This window comes from Ambystoma mexicanum, chromosome 1p, assembly GCF_040938575.1.
Source record: "Ambystoma mexicanum isolate Mex_15411 chromosome 1p, UKY_AmexF1_1, whole genome shotgun sequence".
Lineage (NCBI taxonomy): Eukaryota > Metazoa > Chordata > Amphibia > Caudata > Ambystomatidae > Ambystoma > Ambystoma mexicanum.
Genome location: NC_090921.1, coordinates 107,107,949 through 107,120,457, shown reverse-complemented (window position 1 = coordinate 107,120,457; position 12,509 = coordinate 107,107,949). Strand labels below are relative to the sequence as shown.

The window sequence follows — 12,509 nt, the reverse complement described above, 5'->3', positions numbered from 1 at the left end:
GCTTCTATTGGCACAATTTGCATAATGTTCTTTGATGACCGGTTTCGAACAAATCCCATTGTCATAATTTCAATTTCACCTTGTTTGGATTGCGCCACGGAGTTTCCTCAGGTGTGTTAAGTTTCCAGCACCTTCTTACAACTTCTTATCCAGAGATTTAGAATCACTTTATCATCACTTCCCGGATTTAATTTGAAGTTGAGTTCGGATCCGTTATTTTGCCATAAAGCGATAGAGTTCCATGTGATTTTCGCTGTGATTGATGTTAATCCGAGCTCATACCTTATACATGCTTTGGGCACTCCATCTCCTAGGCGTAGGACTTTTTTCCAAGAGATGTTCACATTCTTCCCAGTTGTTGTAAGAGCATCCCAGAGCAGTCTCTGCACCGTGTATTAGGGCTGGTACCACCTTAAGATTATAAAAATTGATGGCTTTAGGCTAAATTTACCATATTTTTTGTTAACAAGCAATCCTTGTGAAGTCAGTTGCTTAGCTCTTGCCCTTATCGCTTTTGTCATCGGGTTATCGTTGATGTTTGTACTTATTGTGGCACCAAGGTATTACTTCAGTAGCTCTTTTTAAGGTATCTGAGCCAATTTTCCATTGGAACTTTCTTTTTCAAATGCTTTTTTGACCCTGTAATTTCTTTAGTTATATGATCAGTTTTGTTGCTGTTAATTACCATGTCATTCTCTTTAACATAAGAATGTAGAGCGGATAATTTCTGTAGTAAGCCAAGTAGCAGAATATCAGCATAAAGCATCCAGTGAATATTGTTAATTTTTGGCGAGAAAGATCTTATATCGTCAAAAGCCGTTCCCACATCTGCAATAAAGAAGTTAAAGAGGACCGCTCCCAACTGGCATCCCCCTTTCACTCCTCATTCAGTTTTTATAGCACAGGAGAGTGAGCCTTTTCTGTCAAGACGGATTCGTATAGTACCCGTGTAAAGTTGTCTTATTGCACGGATAAGTGCGCATACCTCAACCCTCTAAGTGTCTTACTCAACCCCCCAAAGTCCCTTCAAGTTCACCACCTTTCCTGCCCCCTAAATACCAAAGTGCATCACATCAACCACAAAAATCCACCCCAGTCCATTTCCTACTCCCAAAATCCATCTACGTGCATCACCATCTGGTGACATGATTGCAACCGCCAGCCATCCATCTAATCGCATTGTATTAGTCATTTACAGTGCCCCTTTCCCCATTTGTATGGCTTCAATGCACTGGTTGGAACGCCCCAAGTGACTGCAGTCCATGTGCAGGAGGTTCTAAGTTTCAATTAAAGATGTGTACGCGCATTTTTGATGGGTTAGGACTTTGTAGGCTGGCTAAGCTCCAGTAAGAAACCCAGAGGTCAGGCACATGGGTGGGTGCTATTGGTGGTTTAAGATACAGTTCTAGTGTAGTGTACCTAGCTAGAGCAAATTCTGTTGGTCGTCGCTGTATACTAATGGCAGGGTGTCAGTGCGGACAGCTAGGTGTGCGCTGCTAGACTGAAATCAAATAGCCATGGCTGCATTCTAGAGCGCATGGATGGGTGGTCGGGCCTGTGTCCACAGATGAGATGCAAGTTATAAGTGCTGTATGCTTGGCTGGAGTTAACTGGCGTTATTCCCCTTGATCCTGCGCAATTGCATTGTCACGATTCGTGGTCTCCCAGGAAGGAACGTGAGCAATGCAAGAGGGCCCAGAGGGTGGACAGGGTAAGGGGTGCAGGGAGAAGTCATGGTCAGCCTCTGGCATCCATGTGGGGTGTGTAGTGGTATTTGAAGAGGCTAGTTTGCTGTGTCTGCGAACACTGCTGGAGTATGTGGGATAGGAGTGTTTAGGAAGGAAGTTGTGCAGCCACTGCTGGCATCCATGGTGTTCGCAGGAGTGTGGTGCTTGGGTCACAGCTAATGTGTGCCTTGCGAGTGTAGTGGGAATGGATGGGAAGTCAGGTTTTGAATTTTAAGGGCATCACCATTCTTACCCCCAAAACCCAACTGTCACACTTCCTACCCCCAGCAGTCCATCTAATTGAACATTCCAAGTGTTTGCCAAGTCCCTTACATTTTCCGCGTAGCTACCAGCACGAGTCCTTTAGGTGTGCAGCCGAAGCAGGTGTAAGGACACCACTCCAGTGCATTTAATGACCTGACCAGCTATCCTGAAACATTCAATGTTAACAAAAGCTACTGTCAACAGCACACCAGTGGGCTATGCGATTGTGTCCAAGGAGTGCACTGGGGTTGGCAGGGAAAACTGCCGCAATGGCCTGAGGTTTGACGACAAGGCAGGCTGCTGCAACTGCATCTCCTGCAAAATGATCGACGAGTCAAAGGCTAGTGCTTGCAGACAATGAAATGTCATGGGAATGAGGGAAGAGTTCAGGTTGCTGTAGAGTAACAAGTTGAGGGCCTTTCTGAACGAGAGGTGGTTATCAATGTGGTGAGGGAGCAAGTTCCACATGGCAGGGCTCTGATGGACAAAGGAACCTCCCCATCTGGTGGCCTTGCAATGGGGATAAAACAGCACCAGATCCGAGGCTCCTGGTGCATCGATGGCGCATCAGTTTATCCTGCAGGAATTTAAGTCGTGTTGGGGCATAGTTCGTTTAAGGTAGTCCATCTACTAATAGGGAAAGATAGTCCAGACAGCAGTGTTTTGGATTTTTGACTTTCCGGAGCTGGAATGCCATAGCACCTAAAGGAAGGCCGTAGCAGTGTGAGGGAGGGGATAGCAAGGATGGTCAATATCAGAAAGACAGGAGAGGTCTAGGTGTGCGTAGTTGTAACAGATAAAGGTTATGATCCATAGAATTGAGTGTAGGGAGAGGGCCATTGAGATATTGAGGGGCAACAAGGATGCTCCCTGCAGAACCCTTTCAGCAGTGGGCAAGGATGGGAAATTTACAAGCCATTTGAGACGGATCCATTTTTAAGCAGAGTCCTTGACCAATGAATGTAGCCTGTCCAAGTATGGTGTTTACTGGTATCTAAGGTGACAGATGAGCCAGGGGCAAATTACCAGAACCAGGCCAAGACCCGAAGACAAACAATGACATGCAATCGACCCGAAGACAAACAATGACATGCAATCGTGGTTCAAGCGCTACCATGCTTCAGATACTGGGGCATCAAGTACAGCAGGCACTCCAAGGCAAGTGAAGAACCATTAACAGCCAACTGTGGCATGTCAAATATGACATTGATTTAGACCCATGTGGGACAGAGCCAATGTCAGAATCCGCCACAGCATCTAAGTTAAAATACTGCTACATGCTAGACTAATCTTGTGTAGTTGATCCATAAGCTCTTAAGTTGGTGCACCACAATCAACGCAAGTCAACTGTAGGGGCTGGGGTTTAACTTGCATACATTTGGAATTGGATTGAACATTTTAGTAACCAGTATTCATACACAAGAAATGGAGAAAAGCAGCAGTGGAATGGGACATTAAACTGAAAAAGTAACGTTAAAGTCGACTCTGCTGAGAACGAAGCTCAACATCATTTCTGATCGTTCAAATGTGTGCATCATGTGCGATATCACTTGAGATGCGCTTTAAGCCATCTCTACGTCTGAAGGCAATCCATGCGATATCATGAACTCAAACTGCTTTATTTGGGTTCAAAAGTGAACTTTGATTTGGGTTCAAAAATACATTTCAATCAATAGTGATGTGATCACATGGATTGATTTCAGAAGCTGAGATGGCTTAAATCATGAGTACAAATCAAATGATTTGAACGATTATAAATAATTTTGAACTTCGTTCTCAGCAGAGTGGACTTTTAACGTTACTTTGGCAGGATAAGTATGGCAGCACACCAGAGTTGATTCTCATGGGCTTGTGGCCTAGTATTCTACGATATAACACCTTCCCATTTGACCAGCCTATTTTTAAAGGCCAGGTTCGTTTGCATCCTTGGGTACCAACCAGTTGCGTTTATGGCGTTAATCAATGTATCCATGGGTTAGATTTATGCTCAACCCAAGCCCCCTTAACCATAGGGTTGGGGCACCTGAAATTGTCTAACAGGTTACCACATTGCATGCAAACAGACCAAGCAGTACGTGTTTATTATCACTACAGGCAAATTTGCAACAAAAAGTAGCCATTACTTCATATAGCCAATGTACCAGTGGTAGTAGAAAGGTTATATACTACATGTGATATGTGATTTTACAGACCGAAAGTGAGTGGTACATTTCATTGCGACCAGAATCCTGCAATCATTTGGGACCACCAAATATCTCCCCCTCCCCGCCCGTTTTGCTACCCTAACACCACCCCCACCCATTAACCCTGTAACCCTTTTATATATAATATTTTTGGTCAGTATTATGAACTTCGAGGAAACGCACCAGGTTTTTGGTTGGGTGACTGGGTACCCTACATGGATGGTAGACTCGGCATAAACGTGTGGGCAGATCCTCCCGGTGAGACATTATGCCCAGTATAAAATGACTTGCTTTGTGCTCTGCACGACCAGCATTTTTCATGTATTAATGTAGCTCACAAGTAAACAAAGCAAACCTCATGCGGAAACAAACTGAACACGGAAGAGGCCGAGGCCACAAGCAATCGGCACAATTTGCAAGTTGCATAGCAACAGGTGCGCCTGGAGAAACCACCAGTGGTTCACCAAGTACAGGCAATGAATGACTCGTGTTGCTCACTCCCTTCTCCTGCACCAAGTCTGGGAATCAAGGGATTACACCCCATGGAAGACCCATGCGCTAGAACCCTCAATATGTAGTTTATCCACAGCCCAAAGCACTCAGCCAGGACAGGCAACAAGGCACACTTGAGGTAGACAAACAAGAAACTACAAGCACTAATGTCGCAAAAAACTTTATTCAGTTATCTTCAATAAATACTATACAAAAACAAGTAAAAAGTTCATACAGTTGGCCATATGGTTTTGTAGCGCATTGTCGGATGTTTACAGACGCAAATCTGTCGGTTCAAGTTGGGCAGAATTTGAGGGCAGGAGTTTGATTTGGTCCACATGTTTGGTGGGATTGGAACAGGGAGGGAGCAACCACTACTGTTGAGGTAGTCTTAACTCAAGCAGTAATCAATGTACAAGTTTAGCACCACTTCTGGAGGTACGGAATCTTTGCATCGGTGTCCCTGAAATTGTAGCACGATTAGTGTTCTGTCTCTAATTGAACTAGACGTAACGAGACGACCAAGGACAGAATACCAAAATTTCCGGCAACAGGGTGCCTTCCAAAATATTTATTCAAAGCAATAGAACAAAAAATATACTCCAAATAGCCCCAACATGAACAAGCCATGCTAGAAAAAATCTCCAGGTTCTTTGCTTGGGTGGTCCACCGTGCAAGCTCCTCGTGGAGGAGGCTTAGATCAGGTCTGCCACATTCATAGGCATTTCCTCAATGGTGGTGTTGTAAAATGTCTCAATGTCTTTCAGGGTTCGCTTGTCCTCCTCAGTCACCATGTTAATGGCCACACCTTTCCTACCGAATCGCCCTCCTCGGCCAATTCTGCAATTCAAGGTAACAAAGTATGTAAGAACGATGTTGGATTACGAGGTCAGCTAGTCACATTGACCAGATCAAAATCCAAGCTCCCAGCATGCCACAAATTATGTTCTTGTCGGCTACAGTATAGTAGTGAATCAGAACACTCCCTGTTCACTGTGGAGAGTAGCCAATTACTCTGCCAAAGACCTTCATTCCACCAACAGCACAATGAGCTGAGCAGAGAGGGATAAATCTTTGGGGACACCCATTCATGCACCCAGGAACACTTACCTGTGGATATAATTTTCACGGTTGGTCGGTAGATCATAGTTTATGACCAAGGAGACTTGCTGGACGTCAATGCCTCTGGCCTAAAAAAACAATACATTGGCGTTAAGACTACTGATGGAGCATCCGGGGTACAATGTACTGCACCACATTATGCTGGGTCCCAGCATGAACCCAACACACATTGTGCATGGACTACAAAACAGTGCCAAATACAGCAGGCTTAATGGCAAGAGGTGCCACAAAATTATACAGTTCCCCCATAAAGCAAGCTGCACAATAGAGCTCGAAATTGGATTAGTTGAGGCAGCTCCTGGATATTGGGCATAACCAGTAAGGGAGAAAGTACATAGGAGCTAGTACATAGTGCTAACACTCACCAGTAAATCTGTGGTTATAAGGACACGGCTGGAACCAGACCGAAACTCCCGCATGATCACATCTCGCTCTTTTTGGTCCATATCTCCGTGCTGATGAGCAAAAAGGGAAATGGAAACGGGTGAGATGGCAAACATTCAAATTATAACCACCAAAAACGATTACTCCACTGTTAAGTGTTTCCACAGCATGAACCAGCTATCAAACACGAGTAGAATGTGCTGGGATGAATATGGACTGTTTGCTCTGCCCCCACCAGATATAAGAAAAGCGCCAATGTGTAGTCGCATCCTTGCCCAGTGACGGGGACTCAAAGCAGCATATCCTAAACAGTTAAGCGAACTTACCAGGGCCGAGACTGTAAAGTCACGAGCATGCATCTTCTCTGTGAGCCAGTCGACCTTCCTCCTTGTGTTGATGAATATCACAGCTTGCGTGATGGTCAGAGTTTCGTACAGATCACACAAGGTATCAAGCTTCCACTCCTGGTAACGAGATTAAAGTTACAAAGCCACCCTCAAGGGAATCATGCCAGCAGTATTCAAAAGACAAGGCCGAGCTGGAAACGCTAACAATGCCGCAGGGGGCATTAAGTCATAAGCAAGCAATGTAATTGGGAACAAGCGAGTTAAGTGTTGTGGTAAAGGTCAACAATGCGGCACATAACTACTTGAGAACAATTGCACAGATTTTAGGTTGAGTTAAGAAATGCAGAAAGCAAGTTTTACGTAGCAGGACTTCTACTGGTTTGGCATGCACCAAAACCACAATGTGAGCTGGATTGAATCAGTCACTCACGTCACCAAAAGCATTTGCAGTCCCCACTACAGTTGGAAATTGCTTGTGTGAGAACGCTGCAATACAAAAGCTATAGCCCAATTGGAAATACCAAAAATTACTACATTCTAAATAGTGGGAACCAAGCAAAAACGCAGTTTAAAACATGGTATCATATCCCACACTTCTGCACTCTAAACATGTGTTGGCAAATTGTCAACTATGACGGCACAGGGCAGACATCATTCCATGGTATGCTCACCTCGCGTTCAACATTCACATAAAATTGCCGGATACCCTCCAAGGTCAGTTCTTCCTTTTTAACCAAGATACGGATGGGTTCTCGCATGAACTTCTTTGTCACCTCCAAGACATCGGCTGGCATCGTAGCAGACAACAGCACTACCTGCCAAAAAGGTATGGTGAGTATGTAACTCCCTATTCCAATGACGTTCTAGCACAACACCAGGGACAATGTCCCAGAAGAAAGTAAACTAAAGGGTTTACCATTCTACAAGCACACGGATAACTGGTATTTTGAAGACTGTAGTTCAACGGTATGCTGCAAATTCTGTGCCGACACGAGCTACTCGGACACCCTTAGGGAGCGTAAATGCCAGTCATTTATTGGACTAGACCCTTGGTCCAACCCAGCAGTTAAGACATGCAATCACTCTGAAAACAGTAATTGTGCGTACTAGCAAAATGCATGTGCCCATAGCATGAACCAGTCATCACTCACGTATTGAATGCACTGGGATGAATATGGGCCTATATTCTCTACCCCCATCAGATATAAGAAATGTGCCACTGCAGACAGCTCCTTGCCCAGTGACAGGGGTATAACACGTGACATAACAAAGAGCACCTCACCTGGTAAATGCCCTACACTACCTAGGGTAGGTTAACGTTTAGACAATTGAGTAAGGTCATGTGAAGAGCCCAAACGAAAAACATTCCGTCCCGATTTTCGACAGACCATACGATTCAAGACGAATGTACGCAAGCATGTGTCCCTATACATGTGTGGAAACATAGGATACCAGAGACAAGAATACAAAACATGGCGTGAGACAAGTAACATGGCCCAAGATAGATTTTGGGTTTAGATGTCGACAATTATGCACCCTGTATTCCCTACAAGGGATAGAGTATTGAGAACGTAACTGGGGTACATATTGAAGAAGTGTAGAAAATGTAGAACAGTGTTTAAAAACAAAATGCGTCAACAACTGTTTTGGCCTAAGAGCTATCTTTGAGAAGCTGTAGATGGAACAGCCTTTATCAGGACGAGAAATGTGGTGCACGTAGGAGAATCCTATGTATATGTAAACTTAAGTCGAGTGACTGAGCTACTGGTAATCGTATCAGTCTTCAGCAAGGCGTTGGGGACATAGTGTCTGTCTGGCCAGCATGCCAGGTTTTGTATTTATGTCTCTTGTTGAGTTTCCCCATGTTTCCACAAATGTATATACTTGATGGAAAAGAAACAAAGTGACATTCATCTTGAACCGAATGGTCTCTCAAAAATCAGGTCTGAATCTTTTGTTTGGGGTCTGAACATGACCACACTGTCTGATCAACATGCATTGCCAATATGTGAATGGTTAAAGCACACCTAGCAAACAGCGCTAGGTACTCCGTGGTAACATCCGACACCCAGGAGCTAGTTGATGGAATCCTAGTTTCGGAACAATAGTGTTCGTGTTAGAGGGGGGGGGGGGAGTAAGAAGATTGACAAAGTTTCATGCATTAGTGGCCTGCTTGGCAATGTGTGCATAAGAGTTCCATCAATGAATCATTGCAGCTTCATGCCAGCCACTTGCAATTGTGCCCTTGGGCATGCGAAGAGGTGCACGAGAATTCAGCATAGACACTGGGACAAAGCCAATCAAATGGCTACTGGTACAAAAGCCCCCCTGATGCTTGGTTCTCACCTGCGTGTTGCTGCTCAGCTTCTGAAAGATGTCATAGATCTGGTCCTTGAACCCACGACTCAACATCTCATCTGCTTCATCCAGCACAAACATCTTTATGCATTTGGGTGCTACAAGACATGTACACATTAGACAGATCGAAACCCAAAGTGGACATAGAGTTTTACACATCCATGTTCTGTTTTCAGAGTAATAGTATGATCATGGCCCCACAAGCCTGTACTCCCAAGAACACCCGGTCAACAGAACGTCAACTGGGACCTGTGAATAGCAGGCCTTGTGAGATCAGATGACACGCATGGGATATCATCACAAAACAGATAGTAAATAAACTTGCTCTAAACCTAGAATTACTTAAAGGATTGTACTGCACAACGACTTACACAGGTAACGTCTGTTAATCATGTCAAACACACGTCCAGGAGTGCCCACAATAATATGGGGTGCTTCAGACTGCAATTTCTGCACTTCAGCCCTCACGTTGGTCCCTCCAATGCACGCGTGGCAGGAGGCACCCATGTAGTCACCCAAAGCCATCACCACTTTCTGAATCTGCAAATAAAAGTGTGCATGGTCAAGCATAGACAAGATGGCATTCACATTAAATCACTGGACGGCGGGGTTGATATTGAACTATTACCAATGATGGTAAGTGTTCACATTGCATGATTTGGCTATATGTGCTGGGATGAACATTAATCTAACTGCTGTGCCCTCAATGCACCAAATGAGTGCGTTTTTAAGGCCACAAGTACAATGGCCAGGTAGCTGTCACTAATTGACAGGACCCGGGTACAACAGGTAGAATTCCTATTTGCATCCATGGCTAAATGACTACGGGTTAACGTAAACATAAAACCATAAAAGTGCAACTCGCATCTTCCTACACTTGGCTTTTACTGAGTAATAGCACACCCCAGGTAATTGAAGCATGAATAGCTAAACAGCCCTAAAGCAACACTAAAAAACTTACTTGCTGGGCCAACTCTCGGGTAGGTGCCAGCACCAAGGCTTGGGTAGCCTTCAGGTCCAGCTCAACCTGCTGAAGAATAGAAATGGCAAAGGTGGCAGTCTTCCCAGTACCAGACTGGGCCTGTGCAATCACATCATACCCTGCGGGAGAAGAAGACAGCACTAGTGAGGGGCGCACAGCAATGAGGCTGAACATCCCAAGCACATAACACCCACTCTCAGTAGATACGTGGGCTTTCAACCTGTAGTCATTTAAATGAGGTTTCATCTTCCCAATATTTGCATCACGTGAACCAGGGCCAGTTAATTATTGGTATAGACTCTTAGTCCAACCCAGCAGTTAGACATGCAATCACTTCGGAAACGTTAGTTGTGCGTTCTAGCAAACTGCATGTGCCCATAGCATGAACCAGCTATCAATCACGTGTTGAAGGCACTGGGATGAATATGGGCTTATATTCTCTACCCCCGTCAGATATAAGAATGTGCCACTGCAGACAGCTCCTTGCCCAGTGACAGGGGTATAAAACGTGAGGTACTAAAGTCCAGAGTAGGATCTTTAGAAACAGGCCAGTCCCAGTTGTAATACAGCGACTCATGACATTGTGGTCAAATTATAAACCAATAGCCTCAATACTCACCCTTGATACAAGGAAGAATAGCCCGCTGTTGGATGGCGGAAGGTTTCTCAAAACCATAGGCATAGATTCCTCGGAGAAGAGACTCCGACAAGCTCATGTCATCGAAACTATCGACAATCTCATTCCAGTTACTCTGCGGAAAAAAGAGAAGAGCACATTTACCGAAAACGCCGACCTCAAAGCAATAAGTAAAGAGACAACCATTTTAAATTGCCACTTGAGCACTACCGTCAAGGGCTCCACGCCGAACTAAGAAAATAAGTGCCATGCAGTTGGGGATAACTCACCTCGATGATGCCATCTGGCTCCATGCCTTCAGGGCCACTTTCTCGGCCATTGTCCCTGGTGCTAAAAGACAGGAAGGGAACTTACTATTAATTCAAAAATGTACACTACAACCAATATCGACACAAAAAGATATGAGAATTGTTAGAGAATCCTACAACGCATACATATTTGTGTCGGCGAAACCCGCTCCAATTAACCGTATACCTGTGAAAGCGTCCCCACCCATTTCCTTGTAACCAGGGCTGTGGAATGTTGCGCTAGTCTACAGATGACTCACGGGGCGGTTCGCATCAGCTATTGCACAACCAGCATGACACGGTGCAGGAAGCCTCGTCGCCATGACGGCACAACGAGCAAGCCCCGGGCAGAGGGGGGGCAGTTACTCATGTAGGCTCGCTTCCTGTAGCTGGATACCGGACCAAACGGAACCCCCTCCCAACACTGAAAAGCCAAATACACGACTGCAGTTGACATGATCGACTTCCTAGCACATACGTTAGGGGGTAGTGCCAACATGGCTCTGCAGTATTCGTATAAGGTTATCCTGCAGTGCCTTAAATAGGGGCACTATGGTGGGCGTGTTAGAGGAAGAGGAGGGGCACGCATCCGCAATGTTCAACATATAATACACCACATAAGTCAGACTGGGGGGTGTTCCACCGCCCACCCCCACTTTATCCTGCCGACCCAACGTCGCTGGGATACGTTTACAGCATATGAAGGAAGATGGCGGAGGGCACGGTCGACAGGAAGATGGCGCCCGTCAGTGAGCGCAGAAGGGGGCCCAGGCCCACCTAAACCGGACGTGACGTCACGGCCCAGCTGAGAAAGACGGAGACGGCCGCCATCTTAGCACGCGCGCAGCGGCGAGCCGGTTGGGAGGGAGGGGGGAGACGGGGTGAGCGTGCAGGAGGGAGGAAGGGCGGTTCCTAACTGCGGTACATTTCTAGACTCTTGACAAATCGGACGATTCAACACCGCGACATTTAAAATTAAAACAGCTACTAACTAGAGTACTTTACACGACCAAGAGACAGACATGACAGCTTTACCAAAAATACGGGTGTAAAAATCAAACCCATCATAAGTCTCCTATGAAGCGGATTGACATGACAACTGTGGAACTGTTTACTACAGTAGCCATCGCACCCCCTTCCCACCGCCCCAGCTACGAGTACCCCCTTCAACGCATCAAAATAAACGCTACCAACTAATGTGTGATGGAATTGGACACCGTACACCCTGTAGTGGCCCAATCGGCTATAGCGACCCGACCAAAAAAACCAGCAAAAACCTCGTTATGGTCTTACCGGTTTTCGTAGCTCGCAGACATTCTTCAGAACGGACGAGCTCTGCCGGCTCCACACATCTTATACTGCCGCCGCGATCCGCCCCTTTGTCTCGGCCATTGGCCATACCAGGCCTACGTCATCAGGAAGAAATCGTTGATTGGTCAGTCGCGCCCCAAAGACAACCTTCTTCTTCTGTTTATTGGGGCTAGTTGCTGTCCGTCATATCAATACTGCTAGTCTATAAGTAAGGTATTTGTTACGACCGCCGCGATTGGTTTACTGTGGCAAGCATACGGCAACTGTATGCGTGACCCAAAGCCCCTCCCCCCCACCACCTCTACCGAGTGGCGCCAAGCCATTCTCTCCTGATTGGTGACATTGGTTGACTGTCATGTTGGTGCAGCCAGTCAATGCACGCAGAGCCTCAGGGACACAGACCGCGCTTTCTTCT

At 45.8% G+C, this 12,509-nt stretch overlaps 1 protein-coding gene and 1 non-coding gene across 2 annotated transcripts; both read right to left on the bottom strand.

Moving 5' to 3' along the window:
- Positions 1-5,207: 5,207 nt before the first annotated feature.
- On the bottom strand, positions 5,208-12,170 carry EIF4A1 (eukaryotic translation initiation factor 4A1). The gene is made up of 11 exons (XM_069644385.1): positions 12,077-12,170; positions 10,766-10,826; positions 10,479-10,611; positions 9,839-9,978; positions 9,249-9,417; positions 8,866-8,975; positions 7,191-7,334; positions 6,499-6,636; positions 6,154-6,243; positions 5,777-5,856; positions 5,208-5,506 (listed from the first exon to the last, which is right to left on the bottom strand). Exons 1-11 carry the CDS (start codon positions 12,097-12,099, stop codon positions 5,362-5,364), a joined length of 1,233 nt encoding a protein of 410 aa, XP_069500486.1. The 5' UTR covers positions 12,100-12,170; the 3' UTR covers positions 5,208-5,361.
- Positions 9,046-9,183, bottom strand: LOC138461988 (small nucleolar RNA SNORD10). Its single transcript, XR_011264595.1, has one exon. It is a non-coding gene; the product is annotated as a small nucleolar RNA SNORD10 (small nucleolar RNA).
- Positions 12,171-12,509: the final 339 nt, after the last annotated feature.

Excerpts from the sequence above, each read along its gene's own strand:
- EIF4A1 (XM_069644385.1), bottom strand. The coding sequence starts at position 12,099 with ATGTCTGCGAGCTACGAAAACCG. Across the intron at positions 10,827-12,076 it reads TCTGCGAGCTACGAAAACCG|CACCAGGGACAATGGCCGAG; the intron begins GTAAGACCATAA and ends CCTGTCTTTTAG. Across the intron at positions 5,507-5,776 it reads CGTGAAAATTATATCCACAG|AATTGGCCGAGGAGGGCGAT; the intron begins GTAAGTGTTCCT and ends CTTGAATTGCAG.